The 22,353-nt window shown below is 42.0% G+C and overlaps 2 protein-coding genes and 1 pseudogene across 5 annotated transcripts; 2 read left to right on the forward strand and 1 right to left on the reverse strand.

Moving 5' to 3' along the window:
- The first annotated feature begins 386 nt into the window (after positions 1-386).
- On the forward strand, positions 387-6,728 carry LOC136493018 (histone-lysine N-methyltransferase ASHH1-like; annotated as a pseudogene).
- Positions 6,632-9,096, forward strand: LOC136493019 (ubiquitin carboxyl-terminal hydrolase 27-like). 4 transcript variants are annotated; one of them, XM_066489044.1, is made up of 8 exons: positions 6,632-6,797; positions 6,884-7,111; positions 7,427-7,495; positions 7,624-7,755; positions 7,877-8,011; positions 8,090-8,152; positions 8,238-8,465; positions 8,545-9,096. In XM_066489044.1, exons 1-8 carry the CDS (start codon positions 6,747-6,749, stop codon positions 8,827-8,829), a joined length of 1,191 nt encoding a protein of 396 aa, XP_066345141.1. In that variant the 5' UTR covers positions 6,632-6,746; the 3' UTR covers positions 8,830-9,096. The 4 variants fall into 4 exon arrangements, with proteins under 4 accessions (XP_066345141.1, XP_066345142.1, XP_066345144.1 ...); XM_066489045.1 differs by having other exon boundaries at positions 6,661-6,797; positions 6,884-7,013; XM_066489047.1 differs by lacking the exon at positions 6,632-6,797 and having other exon boundaries at positions 6,949-7,013; positions 7,629-7,755.
- Positions 9,097-11,335: 2,239 nt separating this feature from the next.
- LOC136491839 (protein ALP1-like) lies at positions 11,336-12,048 on the reverse strand. Its single transcript, XM_066488060.1, has 2 exons — positions 11,877-12,048; positions 11,336-11,793 (listed from the first exon to the last, which is right to left on the reverse strand). Exons 1-2 carry the CDS (start codon positions 12,046-12,048, stop codon positions 11,336-11,338), a joined length of 630 nt encoding a protein of 209 aa, XP_066344157.1.
- Between the last annotated feature and the right edge of the window lie 10,305 nt (positions 12,049-22,353).

A 22,353-nucleotide genomic window follows, 5' to 3' on the forward strand; every position in this document is an offset into this window, starting at 1 on the left:
CGTGATCCCCTGTTCGTCTGGGATGTTGCTCGCTCTCGTTCTCGAATTCATCGAGCTCGTGTATACGGAGAAGCCACGTGTGAAGTCCACCATCATGTTTATCGTGCTAGTTTGTCCTCACCTCTTAGATGCTCTCCTGTATGCACGGACCCCGGGGCACTCAAGGCCGTGTGATATGCATATAGCAACGTCTAGCTAGTGAAGGGGTACTCTTTTTGCCGGCCTTTGGAGGGACTAGATTTTTAAGAGAGAAATGACTTTTTACCATTACAACGGACGGTTACTTTTCAGTTCTTCCCTTAACGAATTCTTATATTCTTTCACCAACGTTCTTCGTTCCGAGATATACTTTTACCACTTTTGCACTTACGACGCTTCAGCACAGCTTGCCACATCGGCCCCGAGCACGTGAAGGGTGCAAAATGACCTCGCCTTCCCCTGCCCCCCTCGTCAACGAGCCTGGCACCCCCTTGCTGCCTCCCTCCCTCCATCCCTCCTCCGTCAGGCATCCTTCGCCTCTTCCTTCCATCTGCCACCGCCACCGTTCTTCACCCTCCGCGCCAGCCTCAGCCGGCGCCCACCTCGTCTCTTCAGTCTTCACAGCTGGGTGCGACCTCTCCCTCCTCTCTTGTTGGTCCGGAGTGCCGGAAGTAATTGGTACACCCTCTCCCAGATTATTCAGATTATTGAAGAGTGAGAACTCTTCCTTTAGCTTGCCTTTGTTGTAAGATTCATTCATCCACCACCTCTAAATTCTAATTTCACCCCGAATCTTTCTTTTTTCTGGTCGCCTTGTTGCTGCCTGCTGTTCTACAGTCGACGAATCACGAATGCTAATGGTGTTTCTGCTGCTTGGAACTCATTTCTTCATCCCTTCTGAACGAGGCTGTCCGGAAGATGTGTTTTTCTTTTGGGTGTTTCTCTGTATGCTGAATTTGTCCAATTATTCGGATTGCAGGAGGAAGAATGCGCAGAGACACCATCGTACATCCACATTGACAGCAACGATTTCTCCTACAGAAAGTGAGCAACCGAGTAGTTCTGCGTTAGTTCTTTCTCAATCTGTCCAATGTGGTTTGAACTTTTGATGAGACTGGTTCGCAACATTTCCTCTCGTTTTCTGTTGTTATGGGAATGTTATACTACCTGACTTCCTGTGTTATCTTTTGGAGGCACAAGAAGCAGACAGAGGAGGACATAGCTGTGTGTGAGTGCCAGTATGATATCTTGGATCCAGAGAGTCCATGTGGAGACCGGTGCTTGAACTTATTGACTAACACAGAATGCACGCCTGGCTATTGCCGCCTGTGGTGTGTACTGCAAGAATCAGGTAGGACCTTGCTGTTTTGGATTAGTGCTATAAGTTCAAAGTTATCTGATGCCTGATGCATTAGTTTTGTTCTGTATCATGGATGGTTCAATTTTCCTAAACCGGCACTGCTAAGGGAAAGTATATGGTTTCCACATAGGGAGCTTTAATGCATGGATAAGGCAAAATTGGTCCATGGCACCGAAAGATCCTTGTTTTAGATAAATAACACCAAAAGATTCTGGTACACTTTAATATCACCGCAAGTTTCTAATCTTCGGTTTTTTAGCATTCTGTGAACTTATCCATCTATTGCAGTCATCTGCCTTTACTAGGTTACTCCTCTAAGTCCACACCCAGTTTATCCGTTTGCCCTTGCAATACTCCCTTATACCATTATGGACATGCCGACATGAGCATACACGCTCACTATCTTCTCAAATCTACAGTTCTACACTGTCATTGGGTTCACCCTGGAACAGAACGTTTATGGCTTGTTGGGATGAACTAGGACTAGTTGTTAGTTCAAACTAAAAATTAGTCCGCTAAAGTTAAGCTAGCTAAAAAATCATTTGTGGTGTGTCTGAATACCCAACTAAAAGTTCCATGGACACCTATTAGTTCCATTAGCTGGGTTTGCCCACCTAATGGACTAGTTGTTAGTAGGGGTGTAGACTAAAAATTAGTCCACCTATTAGTTTGCTTGTTTGAATGGACTAGGACTATTTTTTAGCCACTAATTAGTCCAAGTGATCTACACAGGCCCTTATATACAGTAAATACCAAGCACATCTTGCACAGAGCTAAACAAAGTTAGGTTGGAAAGATAGGCTAGGCCGCTAGAGACGTAGAGTCATGTTCTTACCCATGGGAAATCTAGGAGGTCCATGAATTTATTCGAGCCTTTTTTTGCTTTGATACTCAACGGCAAACAAAACAACCAATTTTAGGGTTTGAATTCTTGATTTCCCCCAAACTTTAGGGTTCACCATCAATTCAAATAAAACTGAAAGGGATTCCTTACCTGCTGCTGGCTGGTTTTCCAAGACGAGGAGCATATGCCGGGGCAAGGGAGGTGGGTAACAACCACATGCTGCAGGGACCAACCCTCCCTGATCTTGTCAGGGTGCAGGCACCAGCTGCAGGCCACTGTGACCTAGCAGAAGACTATGTATGCGTCACTTGGGCACTCGGAGAAGAGGAGCAACAGGTCACGAGGGCAGGAGGGTTTGCCACAGGCTGCTGCTCGGGTCACTCAGCCGAGGCGCGTTGAGTCATCAGGGTGAGAAGAAAAGAGTAGATCAGATTGGATCTCCATACATACAGTTTCAAAATAGAAAAGCCATCGGACAATTGTGGTGTTTCTTGTTGCACACTGAAAGAAAAAAAAAGAACAGTGAGAATGCTAACAGAAGTTAGCAAAGTGCTAAAAAGCTTAGCCTTTTGTTCTTTCGGGTGCTAAAAAGCTAACAGAGTAGATCAGATTGGATCTCCATACATACAGTTCTCTCGGTGCAAGCTTTTCTAAAACCGGATCTTTGGGTGCCACAAAACCAATTTTGCCTAATGTTATATTCTGAATGCTGGTAGAATAATGTAGTAGCAAGTCAAACATATGTGACTTGATTCTGAACTAACATGATATGCATTTCGCCCTTCTAATTCACTGACTTGAAATGTCACATTCCATCTTTGAACTTTTGAAATGCCCAAAACCCTTCGGGAATCAGTTCAGTACTCCCATTACCAATTCCTGTGGCATCAAAACACCTAAATGTTGACCCAATTCTAGTTTCAAAACGCAAGGCCCAATTCTAGGTATTCAAAATCCATATAGGGTGCTAAATTGGAATGCTAGAACATGGCGATTTCTGTCTGTGGTCATGTGCTGCATCTAGGGCCTGTTCAGATTGATGCCTGGTAAGCATTGCCTTGCCAGGCAACAAATCGTGGCCCCAGGCGTCCAAAAAATCGGACTCTGGGAGGTCTGCCTGGGCCAGGCTGCCTTTTCAAGCCACCATCCAAACATGCCCCTATCATTGATCCATGCATGTATTAGCATGAGGAGCAATTGAAGTTTTCCAGGAACCGTGTCAATGTTCTATATGACATTATTAGTTCATTTTTTTTCCCCTCAGTGCTTGTTTGGATAAACCCATTCTTCATGTGTATTGGAATGGATTGGGAAGGATTGAGGGGGGAAATTAGTTTCCCCTCTCCAATCCACATGTATTAGGAGGGAATGGGTTTGTATGAATAACTCCTTAAAAAGAAATCAGATCTAGGAGGTCTTGCATGTTGCTTATTCTTTACGTTGCCCTTTAATGGCAATTATGCTGACACTTAATCTCTGTGTTGGTAGTGGTTCCAAAAATGTCAATATGCCAGGACAAGACTTGTAAGAACTGAAGGGCGTGGATGGGGCCTTGTGGCTGATGAGAATATTATGGTGAATGAATTATGTTGGTACTTTTTTTTTTCTTATATCCTCCAATATACTGAAGTGAATATGCTTAAGTAACTTGGAACTAAAATGATTTTAGGCTGGTCAATTTGTTATTGAATATTGTGGAGAAGTAATATCATGGAAGGAAGCTAAACGGAGAGCTCAAGCTTATGAAACCCAGGGTCTGCAGATACTCTCTCCCTTTTAATATTTGAATTGTGGCACACTGGCACTTTTTTAGCTAGCTATAACATCTAGCTTCTGTAACTGTTAGGTTTAAAGGATGCCTATATCATTTACCTCAATGCTGATGAGTCAATTGATGCAACAAGAAAAGGGAACCTTGCGAGATTCATCAACCATTCATGGTAAAGTTTGTATTAAACGCACAACATATTTAAATTTCATTCTTGCTTCTTATGTGTGTGATTTGATTATTGAAATTTTCTGTCATTGACTTGTAAGTACTTAAGTCTAATAGTTCACAATTGAAGCATACAGCCAACCGAATTGTGAGACAAGGAAATGGAATGTCCTTGGGGAAGTAAGAGTTGGAATCTTTGCAAAGCAAAACATTCCGTTTGGAACAGAATTATCTTATGACTACAATTTTGAGTGGTATGGTGGTGTGATGGTGCGGTGCCTCTGTGGAGCTGCCAGCTGCTCTGGGTTTCTTGGGGCTAAATCACGTGGTTTCCAGGTGGGTGAACAAATTTATGATGTGCATGTGCCTTCCTATTTCATTTTTGACACTAGTGTTCAACAAAAGGAATCGCCGCTATTTTTTAGTTGTTACATGCCAATCCTCTTTGTCAGACATTTGAAGATTGATTGCACTTTGGTTTTCTGCATTTGCTCATTTGCTGACATAATGTTTTGAGGCTTTGTGCTATCTACTTATTGCTTGGAAGATTGACATTCTGCATCATTATCTGGTCATTTTTGCATTTCCTTGTAAGTTGATATTTGATATGTTCAATATGTGCCTAATGTAGCTTTGTTGATTGGTATGTTGCAGGAAGCCACGTATCTGTGGGAAGATGATGACGACAGGTTGGTTGCACTTGTTTGACCTTATGTTAGTCTCTGTGCAATATAATAATGTTCAGCTGTTCTTTTCAAAATATATTTGACATGGACCGATGAGAAGCTTTGATTCTACCTCAGTCAATTTCTAAACTTAGGTCCACTTGGATTATCTAAGGGAGAAGTTTTATGTGCTTGTTTCTAATAGGCAAATAATTTTGTTTACCAACATATTTGCTTTGCCTGTTAAGATAAACTGGAAGAAAGATTGAAAGCTTATTAAATGGCACATGCAGGACTTCGCATATTTTAACCAATATTAATACTACTTCATGTCTGGATTTATACATTATGTCTAGAAAAGCTAAACAACTTACAATTTGGAATGGAGGGAGTACTTTTTAGTGAAAATTATGCTTGCTCTGGTTTCCAGTTCTACTTATCCTGACTAGTAAAATCTTTGATAAAGGGTGTACCCAGTGCAGAGAGCTCCCGCTCTGTGCGGGGTCTGGGGAAGGGTGTCAGTGGCAAGCCTTACCCTCACCTGTGCAATGCGAGGAGACCGCGACTCGAACCCGGGACCTTTAGGTCACAGGCAGTAAGACTCTACCGCTTGCACCAGGCCCGCCCTTCTAGTAAAATCTTTGATGCATGAAGATTTTTTTTTTATGGATGCAATGATAACCTTGTTTTGAGTACCAATTATATAGCAATTTCTGTTGATCTGTGCAGGTTTTCTGTTGAGAATATCCCTCTTTATGATTCTGCTGATGACGAACCTACAAGCATTAACAAGGACATCCTCTTATCAAGTCATGGCATGGTTACCGAATACAGCAACATCAGCACAGTCCAGAGTACCGAGAATCCTGGAAACGCCGGAACAAATGAATTTGCGCCAATTATTGTCGACAAACTGACAGCAAGCTCAAATGGATTAGCACCAATGAATGTTGAACCATTGACTGCAAGCTCAAATGAATTCACACCAATGACTATTGAGCCATTGAATGCCATGCCAATGGTAGCTCATTTAGTCGAGAATGGGTCAACTGAATATAGTGTACAAGACACTCATGACGCTTCTCAGAATTCAGTGCCCAAAGCTGCAAATCATGCGAATCAAACTGGATCTCAAAACAACAGCAACCATTCAGCGTTGGTCCCTGTAAAGCCCGCACCGAAACGTCGTGGTAGGAAACCTAAACGCATTGTGCACAAGCAGCTGAATATTCCAGATATTTGCGACCGGCTTACATCATCTGTGGCGTGCGAAGAAATACTGTACTGTGAGGTAATGGTCTGCTATGATTAAAAACTCCCTTCTCTTGAAACAGTATAGTAGTGGCAAATGGTGTGAAGTTTAAGATGCACGCGGCATTTAATCCATCTAATTTCGCAGGAAGTGAAGAATCAGGCTGTTTCTGAAATCGATGCCCTGTATGACGAGATAAGGCCTGCGGTTGAAGAGCATGGGAGGGATAGCCAAGATAGCGTCTCCACAAGCCTCGCGGAGAAGTGGATCGAGGCCAGCTGCTGCAAGTACAAAGCCGAATTCGACCTGTATGCTGCATATGCAATATGCAATATAATGCATCCACCGGTGGTGGAATCCATACACCCTGTAATTTTCAACAGTGTTTTCTCCTATGCTCTGATCTTCTTGGGAATTGATGGGTCCTTGTTATTTGCATTGCTTGGATCCTTTGCCCAACATAATATATTCTTGGTTCTGTATAAAACCACTGAATGGGACTTACTTTATTTTCGCTTTATTCTTCTGAAATTAGTCATGTCCTGCAAAATGTAAATGTATGACACTCTGTTCTTCGTGACGTCCACCATTTGATTAAAATGCTTTTTTGTTACATGCTCATAAATTGTTATTATTGTACTTGAGCTTTGCATGTTGCAGACTTAAGCATAGTTCGAGATGAAAGAACTGTGTTGAATCTACATGGAGTAATGCATGCTTTGAGTTTCTATGTTAGTCACTTCAATTTGACCAGACAGCAGGTATAATGTTTACTTCTCTATCTTATTTTGATATTTTAGTATTGTTTTAGATGAGCAGTCATCATGAGAACTAATTTTCCTTATAGGACGCTTCAGAAGCTTTTCTCCATCTTCTGATCTCATTGAGGGATGAATTTTCCCATTGTTATGTACCACATAGGAGTTCTCTGGCAGACATCACCCTTTCTCACTCCAAAGTATACAAGCAAAGGGAAGGTAACCTGCCTGAATGCAAGCGCTGGAAACAAAATCTATTTGGCCCCTTTGATGGGACAATTGGCAGCATATTGTCTTGCAGAAACTGTTCATCTGTGGTAGATTCCTATGCTTCTTATTTTGTCACTGTTAAACTGTGGTCTTATAAAAAAGTAACCTACTGTTGTCTTCATAGCTGAATGCATTTTATTCCCTCTATACCACTAGATACATAGATCTCCAGTGCATGCCTCTACCTTTTCTAGCTATGTGGTAAAATTAAATAATCATGATTTTTGAAGTAATTTAGCCAACCACGACTGATGCTGTTTTCATATTACCAATCAAAGTAATTTTGTGCATTTTGACAGTTAGCTTAAAATACTCCTATTTTGTTAACTTTTATTGTTCTGCCCTTGTTACATATCCCACAGCTTTCATTGGACTTCGAGAATTTCCACTGCTTGCCTCTTTCGCCAGTGCTTAATGCAAATGGAGATATTGTATGACTGCGTGAACCTTCCTAAATTTCGTTGCTGTGATTCAAGATTTTGTTTATTCATTTGCTGTGCATTTTATTCTCATTAATGGTATTTTTGTTTCTTCCATTTATCCTATGACATGACACTAGACCAGTGGGTGTAGCTTGGTGGATTGCCTAAAGTACTTCACTGTGGTGGAGCATCTTGACAATTATCGTTGTGATCGGTGTTGGCACATCATTGCTGCCAAATATCTGTCTCTTAAATCAGAAGTTGATGAGGTAATTATGTTCTACTTTGTATTAATTGTCACTGCACTGGAAATTCTATGGCATCCATGTTTTGTTATAAAATTTGACTTTGCAATGTTTAGTATGACAACTTCATTGATAACTGTTACAGGAAAAGGTTAGCAAGCTTCACACCTGTGTCGACTATGGCACTTGCAGTTGCAGGGATATGTTCCCCCTGGAGGAAATGCCATGTTCATCATCTTCACGAGCAACAAAGCAGTTGATTGTCAGTCAGTGCCCGAAGGTATCCAAAATTGAAGTACTCGTTGGGACTTACATGAACTGTTGTAAAATTAAGTAACAACCATATGTCTTCTTCCAGATTTTATGCATCCATTTGCTACGTGCTTCAGTCGGTCTTGATGGTGAGCCCATAAAACATCAGGTAAGCCTGCTACTATATGTGAAACGTGGTTTACTCTATCACACAATGTAATTAGCGTACCGAGTGATCAGTACTTCAACTGCAGGGACATATTTCTTTCCCTTTACTTCTCAATCTATCCCCATTTGTGGGAGGTGGATTGAGCGCTGGACCTTTAGCAACGAATGTGCAAAGAGATGGGCAACAAGCTCTCCATCTATATCGACAACTGAATATGCAGATGAGCTTAAATGTCTTACCTACTGGAGGGTACTTATCAAGTCAGTCGTGTAAGGAAGAAGCAACAAACAATAGTGGCCGTTCAATTCACGTGGTTGGTTACTCCACTTTTAAAATTTTACTACCTGATTTGGGTGGCAACTGGTAACAATCTGATCACTTGTCATTTTCAGGCAAATGTTGATGTGTCTAGTAGTTCATCATCATCATCACTGCAGCCATCAATGAGCAAGTTATATGGTCTCTCGGCCGTCGTTGAGCACTATGGGAAATGTGGAGGAGGGCATTATGCAGTTTACAGGAGAGTTGCATCGAATCCTGACCCTGATGATCCAGGGAAACCTCTTGCAGGCCTTGCCAGGCGGTGGTTTTACATCTCGGATGGCAACGTATCAGAAGTTTCAGAGGAGGATGTTTTGTGTGTGGAGGCCACGCTGCTTTTCTATGAAAGATTGTAGCCGCTTGTTGAGTAGCTAACATAGGCATCATAACAAAATTTAGGGCAGTTTTGTTGTGAAGACTGAAGAGTCGATGTTCTTAGCGGTACGGTAAGCCTCCAAGGAGAGGAGGAAACTAGCCGTGGCACAAAAACAAGGTATCTTGGCCTCTGTTCTCTTAGATCGTTTCTGTGGTTTATAAGTCGGCTGATGCTGTTTTGTTGTGAGAGAAAAACACTGTATTATGACTGATAAACATGACTGATAAGATCAAGCGAACATGGTGTTTTTGAATTGCATGTGAACCCCTATACAGTACGGGCGTGATTGGTTCTGGAATGCGCTCAGCCTGGCTAGCTGCTGTGAACCAGGCCGCCGCTGGCCAAGCTAAGCGCATGCAGGATGACGCTGTTTGGTCGTCGTTCTTTTGTGGCCTGGCTCCTGCCAGAAAGTGTTCGGTTGCCTGTTTTCTTCATCATGAGATGCCTTTCCGTTTGTTGTGGGCAGGAAGCGTCGCACCGCGCGGGCCTGGCTCGCGAGAAACGGAGGGCGTGTTTTTTCCCTGGCTCAGGGTTGACCCGTTCGTCCCAACCCAGTCAGGCTAGGGTGAGGTAGCCCCTGGTGGTGCAACTCCAGGTGTTTGTTTTGCTGGTCCAAGAAGAGGCCGACTGAGTCGGATCTTATTTGTTTGCCTGGCCCAAGTGCTAGGTTTTCCAACTAACATCAACTTCTCAAATGGGAAGGTGTTTGTTTGCTTGGACGGCTGCTGGCGCGCCAGCAACCACCACCAGCGCCAGCAACAGCCAGTGCAGCAAGGAAATAGCAAAGAAAATTGAAGTCTTAACACAACCTTAACTAAACAATTAACTGTCAGTTCCAACAACACAATCACAACACATTTGAGGCCTAAACTTAACACTTACAACAAGTACATACTCTCAGCTTGATCCACAAGTAGAACACATACATGAGCAGTCCAACAACTTAAACAGTCTTCAGCGACAAAGATGGAGGAGGAGGGGTTGATTTAGGAGAGGACAAGTCATCATCAGCACACAAGAGAAGGTTCGAGTTGTTTCTTGAGTTGAATGCAGCCTGGGCATCATCATAGAACTTGTACTTCTTGTAGGAATTACCACGGTACCTATTCATCTGGTCATGGCACTCAGCCCACCTGGAGTAAACTCCAGGCTTATGGCCATTGAAAACCACATGCCATGGACTCATCTGAGTTCTGCAGAAAGTAACAAGCTGCCTCAGTTTATGTTATAGATTGAACTAAATGAGCAAATGAGTGTAAACATCATTGGCAGCAGAGTAGCATAGGCCTCAGTCATGTGGTTGATGGTCACAGATCACCAGTTCACATCTTGTGGCTTCTCCAGGTGAGTAACAAACTAGAATTTGGTTTAGGCACGAGAAGAAGATGCAAGAAGCAAAGTTCATGGCCTGCATCCTAATACATCCAACATGCAAGACATCACTGGCATATATCAATTTTGGCATCAGATTTCTTTTAATTCATATAGCATTGGTATAGAATCATTGGTGGCGTTGATTAAGTCAGAAAATGATCAAGGTAGAAAAGAATCAAGCACTGGACAATACAAACTCAAGCACTGGACAATACCAAGAGGGTGTGTTTGTTTGCCTGGACATAGCAGTTAGTAGCCAACAGACACCCCAGGTTGCAGCATAGAAAGGAAAGGCAAGAACAACATAATCAAAAGAACACAGTGCCACCTCATCATAGTATATCATCATCATAGGCCTTACCTAAATCCTCATCTTCACAACCCAATTAACAAGTCCAAAAACCTGGTCAGTCTTGCTCAATGGTTGCAAAGCATGTGACACGCCCATCCTCAGCTACCAACATGATCATAGGTGAGCATATCAAGATGCTAGTTGGCAATGGACGTGTCACATGGTGTTTCAAACCATGAAACAGAAGCAAAACAACAAAGGATGACAGAAATAGATTAGTAGTGGTGAATGGTCGCACATCATGAAATACACCCATCCCTAGCTAGCCACATGATGAAACATCACCACATCAGGTTGTTAGTTTGGTATGGATGTATCTCATGGTGTGGCAAACCAGCCACCTAAAAGCAAACTGGAAACAGAATAAATATGCAACTAATGCATAAATAGATTAGGACATGTGAATATCTAAATAGTTCCAACCAATCATGTCCATCACAAGCCTTACCAGATCAAGTACCGGCAGCCACAACCGCCATCACCACAAGCAAATATTACATAAATATGGTTAGCCACCCCCAAATGAGCAACCAAAAAACCTCCAAAAGGATAGGTGCTAGTAAGTCAAGCTACCTTGCTGCACAAAAGGCCCTAAGTCACTGCACAAAAGATTAGGGAAGGAGAGTGGTTAAGAAGGTGGAGAACATATAAGGGTTCTCAGCATAGTCCATGAAATAAATAAGAAGTCATACACATAGTTCAATAGTACCATACAATGGCAACCTGAGTTATATTACACATTTTGTTACAAAAATATGGTTCAAGTCCTAGAAGTTCCCCTATTGGCCCACATGCTAGCAGAGATAGCATCCCTCCTAGCTACCATCCCACAATTCTCTTGGGACTGCAAGTGATTCACAGGTTGGCTGTCTATAACAACATGGGGGTTGGCTACCCAAGCCTCTTCAGTTGGCACCACTTCATCAATGCCAAAGGACAGGATCCAGTTATGCAGTATGCAACAAGCTAGGACAAGCTTGACTTGGGTCTTGTAGGTGTGGAAGGGCTTATTATCTAGGAAACAAAACCTATTCTTCAAAGCACCAAAATCATGCTCTATTGTCACTCTTAAGGAAGAGTGCCTCAAGTTGTACAGCTCCCTGTCATTACTAGGATATGTTCTGCTACAAAACTCAGACAGATGGTAGTGCACACCTCTGTAAAGTGGCATGAACCCAGGGCAGCATGCATAGCCTGCATCAACTAGATAGAACTTGCCTATAGCATCAATAGGGACTGTAATTAGTTTGTGATTGCTCTAATAACACAACAACAACACATACTATTGACAATTCAGTTACCTTCTGGTACACTCAACCCATTTGGTCTCTCAATAGCATCAGCTAGGATCAAAGCATCATGTGCTGATCCCTCCCAACCAGCCAAGACATAGGTGAGCTTTAGGTCAAAGTCCACAACAGCCATTACATTTTGAGTTGTGTTACTCTTCCTACCCCTAAATGCAGCCTGCATGTTTCTAGGCACCCTAGCCAACATACGAGTGCCATCAATAGCCCCAATGCAGTCCTAAAGAACATTTGATTAGAACAAATTAGGTTTATGTGACTTAGAATGTCTACATTGACTAAAGGCAAAAAAAAGGTTCATTACCTTGAAATATGTGTTCCATCTGTGGCTCCCAAAAATCTTAGGGTGGGTCTCAAGGCCAGGTGGCTTGATCATCTCACTCCAAAGCTCCCCGACAGCATACAACACTTGGTGGAAATGGCAGTGGACAGTCTCTATGGACCTTCTAAAACTCTGGTGGACCACCCTAAACCTTTGGTTGTGTCCAACTACATGGAGGAACATTGAAACTTGTTCCTCAACACTTGCATTTGTACTGTCAAGTACAAGACCCCTCTGCCTGAATAGATTACAGAGAACAAAGAAAGGGGCCCCACTCATCCTTAACATGGCAATGCACTCCTTATCAGTGGAGTTGTAAATCAAGTCCAAGTTGATCCTCCTATGCTCATCTGCTACAGCCCTAGGTCCATACACTATGGGTTCATCCTCACCCCTTAGTCTCTTAACTCTAGAAAAAAAGCCACCATGACCACAACCATTGCTGCAGCCTGTCTGGCCATGGTAGAGCATTGGCTAGCTGGATCCATCTACATTCAGTTATTAGAGACATGTTTTAGTCATCGGGCATGCCATTGCTGGCCTCAAAATGAACTGCATTCATATAAACATGAACATAAATTAGCAGGAACGACTGCTTCTATCAAAAGAAGTCGCCTAGAACCTACTGACAGCATCATCGACTAGTATAAACACTTCAAAGCATCACATGTACACTGTATGAACATGAATGGATGAACAGTAAACCCTAGCCGACCAAGAACTGCACAAATTATAGCAAATCAACCAGAAAAGTACCAGCATAGTACTTGAAATCACCAGATCCACAACATTCGCACCTCGGTGGCCAAAGATTTGGACACAACCACCTCAAATCTTAAGATTTGGATCATCTAGCTCCATAGTAAATGAGATCCACGTGAGGTAAGGCCCGAGAAGGGATATCACCTTGCTACGAGCGACGAGGAGGGATAGGAAGAAGAGGCGAGGCGGAGAGGTCTAGACAAACAAACACCACTGCACCCCAACCAGAGAGGAGGAAGAAGAACTGGAGATGTGGAAGACGAGGGGTCCCACACGACACCGGCCACCACCACCACTAGGCCAAGAAGAAGAAGGAGGCGACGAACTAGAGCCAGAGACGTAGTAGACACACCACCTCCACCACAACGATGGTGGCGGGAGAACTCCCAAACCCTAAGGCCCGGGAGCGTCTACGACCGCGCCGACACCACCAGGCAGAGCGAGGAAGGAGAGCAGAGAGAGCGAGGATGGAGAGTGGAGAGAGCAGGTGAGAGTGTCGTGGGGAGGGAGGGAGGGGATAAATGGTGGCCAAAACCCTAGCGGCGCTGCGCGCAGAGATTTCACCACTCCCACGTGAGCCCGTGGGGGCCAACCAGTGGGAGGCCAAAATGGCCAACACGCGCCCGAGCGAGCCGAGCCCGGTGAAAGGTCCAAATATGGCTAGAGGGGGGTGAATAGCCTATTTAAAAATCTATAAATCAACTAGAGCAATTTGATTAGTATGACAAATGGCGAAATGCAAACTTGCTCTAGATCTACAAGGGTTGCAAGCCACCTATCCAACAATTATAGTTGCTATGATTACTAGACACACAACTTGCTATGTTACTACTCACTAAGAGCTCTCACACTTGCTACACTAAAAAGCTCCACTAGATGAACTTAAAATAATGAAGCAAGCTCTCAATTCTAATTACACTAAAGAGCTTGCCACAGCTAGTTTGCATGAATATAAATGAGTGAGTAGGGTGATTATACCGCCCTATAGAGGAGTGAACTAATCATAAGATGAATATTAAATCAATCACCGGGAGAATAACAAAAGGCAAGAGACAACTAATTTTTCTCTCGAGGTTCACGTGCTTGCCAATACGCTATGTCCCCCTTGTGTCGACCAACACTTGGTTGTTCGATGGCTAAGAGGTGTTGCACAAACCTTGTCCACACAATTGGACACCGCAAGAACCTACCCACAAGTGAGGTAACTCAATGACACGAGCAATCCACTAGAGTTACCTTTCGGCGCTCCACCGAGGAAGGTACAAATCCCCTCACAATAACCGGAGATGGCCACGAACAATCACCAACTCATGCCAATCCTCCTCCGCTGCACCAAACCATCTAGGTGGTGGCAACCACCAAGAGCAACAAGCGAATCCCACAACGAAACACGAATACCAAGTGTCTCTAGATGTAATCACTCAAGCAATGCAGTTGGATTCTCTCCCAATCTCACAAAGATGATGAATCAATGATAGAGATGAGTGGGAGGGCTTTGGCTAAGCTCACAAGGTTGCTATGTCAATGCAAATGGCCAAGCGCGTGAGCTTGAGCCGGCCATGGGGCTTAAATAGAAGCCCCCATGAAATAGAGCCATTGGCTTCTCAGTCCACTGAAAAACAAGGCGACCGAACGCGCCGGTCAGATCGACCGGACGCTGGACCCCAGCGTCCGGTCGCGCGATGCATGCCACATGTCGCTCTACGTTCAACTGGAGCCGCCCGATCTCAATGGTTAAGTTGCGACCGGACGCGCTGCTCCAAAGTGATCGGACGCAGAACCCCAGCATTAGATCATTTCCAGTAAGCATCCAGAGACGACATTTCACGATCGGTCGTGTCCGGTCACCCTTGATCGGACTCACTCAGCGTCCGGTCAGTCACCTTCTTCATTATGAGTTGCCACGTTATCAGGACCAGACGCACCTCATCAGCGTCCGGTCAGTTTGTGACCCAGCATCCGATCAAAGACCGACGCCAGCGTCTTCGTTGCTTCCATTGACCGGACACAGGACCTCAGCGTCCGGTCACTGCGTGACAAGCGTGACTAACTCTTTTTCAACTCTATCTTCTTCACCCTTGCTCAAATGTGCCAACCACCATGTGTATCACCTTGGATACATGTGTTAGCATATTTTCACAAATATTTTCAAGGGTGTTAGCACTCCACTAGATCCTAAATGCATATGCAATGAGTTAGAGCATCTAGTGGCACTTTGATAACCGTATTTCAATACGAGTTTCACTCCTCTTAATAGTACGACTATCTAACCTAAATGTGATCACACTCGCTAAGTGTCTTGATCACCAAAACAAAATAGCTCCTACTATTTATACCTTTGCCTTGAGCCTTTTGTTTTCTCTTTCCTCTTTTCTAAGTTCAAGCATTTGATCATCACCATGCCATCACCATCGTCATGATCTTCGCCATTGCTTCATCACTTGGAGTAGTGCTACCTATCTCATAATCACTTTGATAAACTAGGTTAGCACTTAGGGTTTCATCAATTAACCAAAACCAAACTAAAGCTTTTAATCTCTCACTTTTTGGTAATTGATGACAACCCTTACACAAATATATGAATTGAAATTTAATTAAATCCATATTGCTTGCCCAAGCATATTTACCATGTGTAATAGAATATGGACAAGTTTCATGAACTCCAAATGGTAGCAATTGCTCCCCTACATATGTGCTAAGGGTTTGGATTGTAGCTTGCACATATGCTTAGATAGGAAATATAGGAGACAATTTCTGCCAAATGATGCTAAGGTATAAGAGATGGACCTTTGAAGTGTGATACCAATCGGAGTGCACCAATATACCATCCTTAGTACTATTAGTAATTAGACATACACAAAGACTAGAATACCCCATGAGATCAACATTATAAGCAAGGGTCTAGTTTTCATAAAATGAACATAAGTCTATTTTTTCATTTCACCATCATGGCATATAACTAGCATACACCACACGAACATGGATATTAAAATTTAAAACTTGTGCCATGCAAGCAAATTTATGAAATGCACATTCAAATACAACATACAAGTTTATGAGCTTGCTCCCCCTACTTGTGTACATTTTTTATTGATCCCCTTACAATGTCATTTCAGTTGTTTGCTCCTCCTATCTTACCATCTTTGTGAATTTCTCTCCCCCTTTGTCAATAATTAGCACAAAAGGTGAGCTCAAATTATAGATAGGTTGGGGTGAAACCATATGAAATGAGGATCATTTTCCCAATTTGGTTCAATCTAGATCACTTGCAAAAGATATTTAACTCGGTTTGATCCAATGACAAGCTTCTTCACTCCTCCAAATACGGGTTATCTTGTACCATGTTGAGTTAAACACTCATAGCTTATTTTCTAGATCAAACACTAGGTTTACAAGCCCACAAACATGTCATATGCTACCACTAGATCATTTCAAACATACAAGCATCAAATTCATTTGATTTTCATGAATGAGCCTAATTAAATGCGAAAGATGTCTAGATGCACTAAACATGTGCTTAGCAAGGCTGTATGCCATGCCAATCAATTTTTACCTTGAATTGTTTGAAGGAGAGGCATGTCATATAATGGGGGTGCATCAACACATATTGGAGAAGTCAAGTATGTTCAATTCATTCCTTAGCTTGCAAAACCTCTTTTCATCAAGTGGCTTGGTGAATATATCGGTAAGTTGATCTTTGGTGCCTTCACTCTCAATGCAAATATCCCCTTTTTATTGGTGATCTCTTATGAAATAATGGCGGACATCAATATGCTTTGTTCTTAAATGTTGAACCAGGTTGTTGGTGAGCTTTACGACACTTTTATTGTCACATAGCAATGGCACTTGCTTGAATTTGATTCCAAAATCACTCAAAGTAGCCTTCATCCAAAGTAATTGAGCACAACAACTACCGGCCGAAATATACTCCACTTCGGCGGATGAAAGTGCTACACTATTTTGCTTCTTTGATGACCAAGACACAAGTGATCTTCCCAATAGTTGACATGTGCCCGATGTGCTCTTTCTCTCAACTTTGCATCCCGCATAATCGGAGTCCAAATATCCAATCAACTCAAATCTTGCTCCTTTGAGATACCACAATCCAACATTTTGTATATGCTTCAAGTACCTTAATATTATCTTTGTTGTCTTCAAATGACTTTCTCTTGGTGAGGCTTAAAATCTAGCACACATACATACACTAAACATCACATCCGGCCTTGATGCGGTCACATAGAGTAGGCTTCCAATCATAGACCGATACATCTTTTGATCCACCATGTTACCACTAGCATCACTATCCAAGCTTCCATTTGTCCCCATTGGTGTACTAATAGCTTTAGCATCATCCATTCTAAACTTCTTGAGCATGTCCTTGATATACTTGCCTTGACTCACAAATATGGCATTCTTTATTTGCTTGATTTGAAGACCAAGGAAGTAGCTAAGCTATCCAATTATGGACATTTCAAACTCACTAGCCATCATCTTGCCAAACTCCTCACAAAAATCTTGATTTGTTGACCCAAAAATGATATCATCAACATAGATTTGCATTACAAACAAGTCATTTCCAAGCTTCTTGGTGAAGAGAGTGGTGTCAACCTTTCCCATCTTGAATCCTTTAGAGAGTAGGAAATCCCTCAATCTCTCATACCATGCTCTAGGTGCTTGTTTTAATCCATATAAAGCCTTTCTCAACTTGTAAACATGGTTCGATTTCTTTTCATCTTTAAAACTGGGAGGTTGCTCAACATACACAAGCTCATTTATGTACCCATTGAGAAATGCACTCTTCACATCCATTTGGTATAACTTAATGTTATGGGCACAAGCATAGGCTAACAAGATCATAATTTCTTCCAATCTTGCAATCGGAGCATATGTTTCTCCAAAGTCAAGACCTTCCACTTGAGTGTAACCTTGAGCTGCTAATCTTGCTTTGTTCCTTATAACTATCCTATCTTGATCTTGCTTGTTCCGAAAGACCCACTTGGTTCCAATTACATTATGATCCATATGCCTCTCAACTAGCTCCCATACTTGGTTTCTTATGAAGTTGTTTAGCTCTTCATACATAGCATTTACCCAATCAACATCCTTCAAAGCTTCATCTATCTTCTTAGGTTCAATGGATGACATAAATGAGAAATACTTACAAAATGAAGCCAATCTTGATCTAGTTTGCACTCCTCTTGAAATATCACCAATGATAGTGTCCAATGGATGATCTCTTACAACATTGGTTGGTTGAAGCACTTGCACTTGATTGCTTACGTTTGATTGATCACTTGGTTGAGATGATGAACTGGCCACTTGTTGATCTTGCACTTTGTCATCACTAGTACTTGCTTGAACTTGATCATGAGAACCACTAGCTTGCACATTTGAGTTAGAGAGCACTTGATTCTTGTCATCTTCAATATCAATCACCTCTCTAGGCCTTATATCACCAATGTCTATGTTCCTTATTGCATTGACCAATTGAGTGCCTCTTACATCATCTAGATTCTCATCTTTCTCTTAGGAACCATTTGTTTCATCAAACTCCACATCATGAACCTCTTAAAGAGTACCACTAGCCAAATTCCAAACTCTATAAGCCTTGCTAGTAGTGGAGTAACCAAGAAAGAAACCTTCATCATATTTCTTTTCAAACTTGCTCAATCTAGTCCCTTTCTTCAATATATAGCATTTACAACCAAAAACCCAAAAGTATGCTATGTTGGGCTTTCTTCCATTCAATAGCTCATAAGGTATCTTCTCCATTATGGGGTGACAATAGAGTCGGTTGCTATAATAGCAAGCCGTGTTGATTGCTTCGGCTCAAAATGAATGACTCATATTGTACTCACTCAACATTAATCTTGCCATATCAATCAAGGTTCTATTCTTTCTTTCAACTAGGCCATTTGATTGTGGAGTGTACTTGGCCAAGAATTGATGTCTAATTCCAAATTAATCACAACTCATCAATTCTTGTGTTTTTGAACTCACTTCCATTGTCACTTCTCACTTTCTTGATGATTGTTTCAAACTCATTGTGAATGCCCTTGACAAATGATTTGAATGTTGCAAACACATCACTCTTGTCAACAAGAAAGAATACCCATGTGTATCTAGTGAAATCATCCACAATCACAAATCCATATTTGTTTCCACCAATGCTAGTGTATGTGGTTGGTCCAAACAAGTCCATGTGCATCAACTCAAATGCCTTAGATGTGCTCATCATGGTCTTCTTAGGATGTGTGTTACCAACTTGCTGTCCGGCTTGACATGCACTACATAGCTTATCTTTCTCAAAAGTGACATCTTTCAATCCTCTAACTAAGTCATGCTTGATCAACTTGTTTAATTGTTTCATTCCAACATGACCAAACCTTCTATGCCATAACCAACCCATGCTAGACTTAGTGATCAAACATATTGACAATTGAGCTTCTCTAGCATTGAAATCAACTAAGTATAGATTCTCATATCTAAATCATTTGAATATCAAGTTAGAGCTATCTACACTTATGATCTCTACATCATCCACACCAAATATACACTTGAAACCAAGATCACATAATTGAGCTACCAATAATAGGTTGAAGTTCAAGCTTTCTACTAATAGCACATTGGAAATGCTCAAGTCATTGGATATTGCAATCTTACCAAACCCTTTAACCTTGCCTTTGCCATTGTCACCAAATGTGATACTATCAATCCCATTGCTCTTGTTTTCATTGATTGAATTGAACATTCTTGGATCACCGGTCATGTGTTGTGTGCACCCACTATCAAGTACCCAATGCCTTCCTCTGGCTTTATAATTGATCTACAAAAGAAGATCAATTCTTTTTAGGTACCCAAACTTACTTGGGTCCTTGAAGGTTAGTTACCAAGGTCTTTGGTACCCAAATGACCTTCTTCTTTGGGCCCACAATTGGTGTACCAATGAACTTAGCCTTCACACCATTGGCACCCTTAACAAGCATATAACAAGAATCAAATTTAATTTAGGATACATTAGGTAGCTTGTTCTTGTTAATCTTGCAATATTGCTCTACTTGCCCAACTTGCTTGCATCTATTGCAAAACTGACCATTGCCCTTCACAAAGCTAACTTTGGGAGTGACAAAGGCCACCTTGCCTTTCTTGGGGGTATAGCCTAATCTCTCTTTGTTGAGAGAAAACCTTTGGCTACCCAAGCACTTTAGCAAGCGGGCATCTCCACCATAGGCATTGCCTAAGGCACGAGTGAACTCATTCACCTCCTTCTTGAGGGTCTCATTTTCTATCATTAGTGAGGCATCACAAGTGAGACCATCACTCAAAGGTGAAGTAGAAGTAGTAGTGCTACAAGAAGTGTTAGTGGGAGCAACTACAATGGGCTTATAAAAAGATTCATCAATAAGATCACATGTTAGTCCCACATCATATAATACAATTACTTGCTCCTTCTTGGCTTCCTCCTTCTTGACTTGTTCGATGAGAGAGGAGCGAGCTTTCTCAAGCTTAGAGTGAGCTTTGTCAAGCTTCTCATGGGCTTCCATTAGCCTCTCATGAGTGGCATTGAGCTCATCAAGGGATTGCTCAAGAAATTTGACTTTCTTGTTTAATTCCTTGCACTCCTTTCTCTTCATCTCAAAGCAAGTGTGTATTTGCTCACACATGTCCATGAGCTCCTCCTTGGAGCACTCCTCATCATCATCATCACTCCTACAAGCATCACCTTCACATTCATCATCATCACTCATATCATATTTTACCTTGGTAGGCTTTGCCATGAGACATGTTGATGGAGTATCAAAGATGGAGGGCTTGTTGTTGATGGTGATGCTTGTTAGTGCTTTCTTGATAGATTTCTTCCCATCATCACTAAAGTCATCACTATCCAAAGAGCCATCACTATCCCATGTGACCACATAGCCTCCACCCTTCTTCTTTTAGAAGGTCATTCTATTCTCCTTCTTCTCCTTCTTTTCTTTCTTGTTCTTCTTATGCTTTTTCTTCTCATCCTCATCATTGTCACTATTATAGGAACAATCCGCTACAACATGAATGGGGCTCTTGCAATTGTAGCATCTTCTCACATATTCTTTGTTTTTGGTGTGATCTCTTCTCTTTCTTGCACCATAGCCCTTCTTCTTCATGAATTTTGCCCATTTTGCGCACAAATAGAGCCATGGCCTCATCATCAATGTCACTAAGATCCTCATCAACACTTGATACTTTCTTGGACTTGCCCTTGTTCTTGGATGATGAGCTAGCCTTGAATGCTACACTCTTCTTCTTCTTGTCTTCTTCTTCCTTCTTGTCATCCTTGTCAACCCTTTCCCTTTCCACACGATATGTCTCTTATGTCATGACATCACCTAGTACTTGATTAGGGGTAATCTCCTTCAATTCTCCTCTTATGATAAGCAATCTCAACATCTAAAATCTTAGAGGTAGGCACATCAAGAACCGATGAGAGACATCATCATCCTTGATCTTCTCTCGCAAAGCCTTTAAGTTATTTACAATCACTTGCAACCGATGCAATATTTACGGAATGCTCTCATCATCCTTCATCTTGAAGCTTGTCAACTTATCCTTGAGGATGTACAACTTGGCATTTTTCACCGCTGGTGTGCCCTCATATGTTTCCTCCAATCTCCTCTACACCTCATTAGCTCTTTCACAATCTTTGATTTGCTCAAACACCTTGGAATAAATGGCATTGTATATGGTGTTGAGAGCCATTGTATTGCATTGCTTGTTGGTCTTGTCTTGGTTGGTGGGATCATCGGGATCAATGATAGCATAGTCATTCTCGGTCACATCCCATACTTGATCATTGATTGAACCAAGAAATATCCTCATCTTTCTCTTCCAATAATCATAGCATGTGCCATCAAAGAATGGTGGTTTGCCCCCCACATGGTTGAACACAACTTGAGCCATAATTTGACACCAAGGTTGTTAAGCCTTTAATCAAATGGTGACCACGACTCTGATACCACTTGAAAGGTCCTAATATGGCTAGAGGGGGGTGAATAGCCTATTTAAAAATCTACAAATCAACTAGAGCAATTTGATTAGTATGACAAATAGCGAAATGCAAACTTGCTCTAGCTGTACAAGGGTTGCAAGCCACCTATCCAACAATTATAGTTGCTATGATTACTAGACATACAACTTGCTATGTTACTACTCACTAAGAGCTCTCACACTTGCTACACTAAAGAGCTCCACTAGATGAACTTAAAATAATGAAGCAAGCTCTCAATTCTAATTACACTAAAGAGCTTGCCACAGCTAGTTTGCATGAATATAAATGAGTGAGTAAGGTGATTATACCGCCCTGTAGAGGAGTGAACCAATCACAAGATGAATATTAAATCAATCACCGGG

The sequence above is a fragment of the Miscanthus floridulus genome, chromosome 11 (genome assembly GCF_019320115.1).
Source record: "Miscanthus floridulus cultivar M001 chromosome 11, ASM1932011v1, whole genome shotgun sequence".
Taxonomy (NCBI): Eukaryota; Viridiplantae; Streptophyta; class Magnoliopsida; order Poales; family Poaceae; genus Miscanthus; species Miscanthus floridulus.

Bases quoted from the DNA above. Each gene is read 5' to 3' on its own strand.
- LOC136493019 (XM_066489044.1), top strand. From the start codon at position 6,747: ATGCATGCTTTGAGTTTCTATGTTAGTCACTTCAATTTGACCAGACAG. The intron at 6,798-6,883 runs GTATAATGTTTA...TTTTCCTTATAG, and splicing joins TCAATTTGACCAGACAGCAG to GACGCTTCAGAAGCTTTTCT. The intron at 8,466-8,544 runs GTTGGTTACTCC...TGTCATTTTCAG, and splicing joins GTGGCCGTTCAATTCACGTG to GCAAATGTTGATGTGTCTAG.
- LOC136491839 (XM_066488060.1), bottom strand. From the start codon at position 12,048: ATGCAGGCTGCATTTAGGGGTAGGAAGAGTAACACAACTCAAAATGTA. The intron at 11,794-11,876 runs GTAACTGAATTG...TTGATGCTATAG, and splicing joins TGGGTTGAGTGTACCAGAAG to GCAAGTTCTATCTAGTTGAT.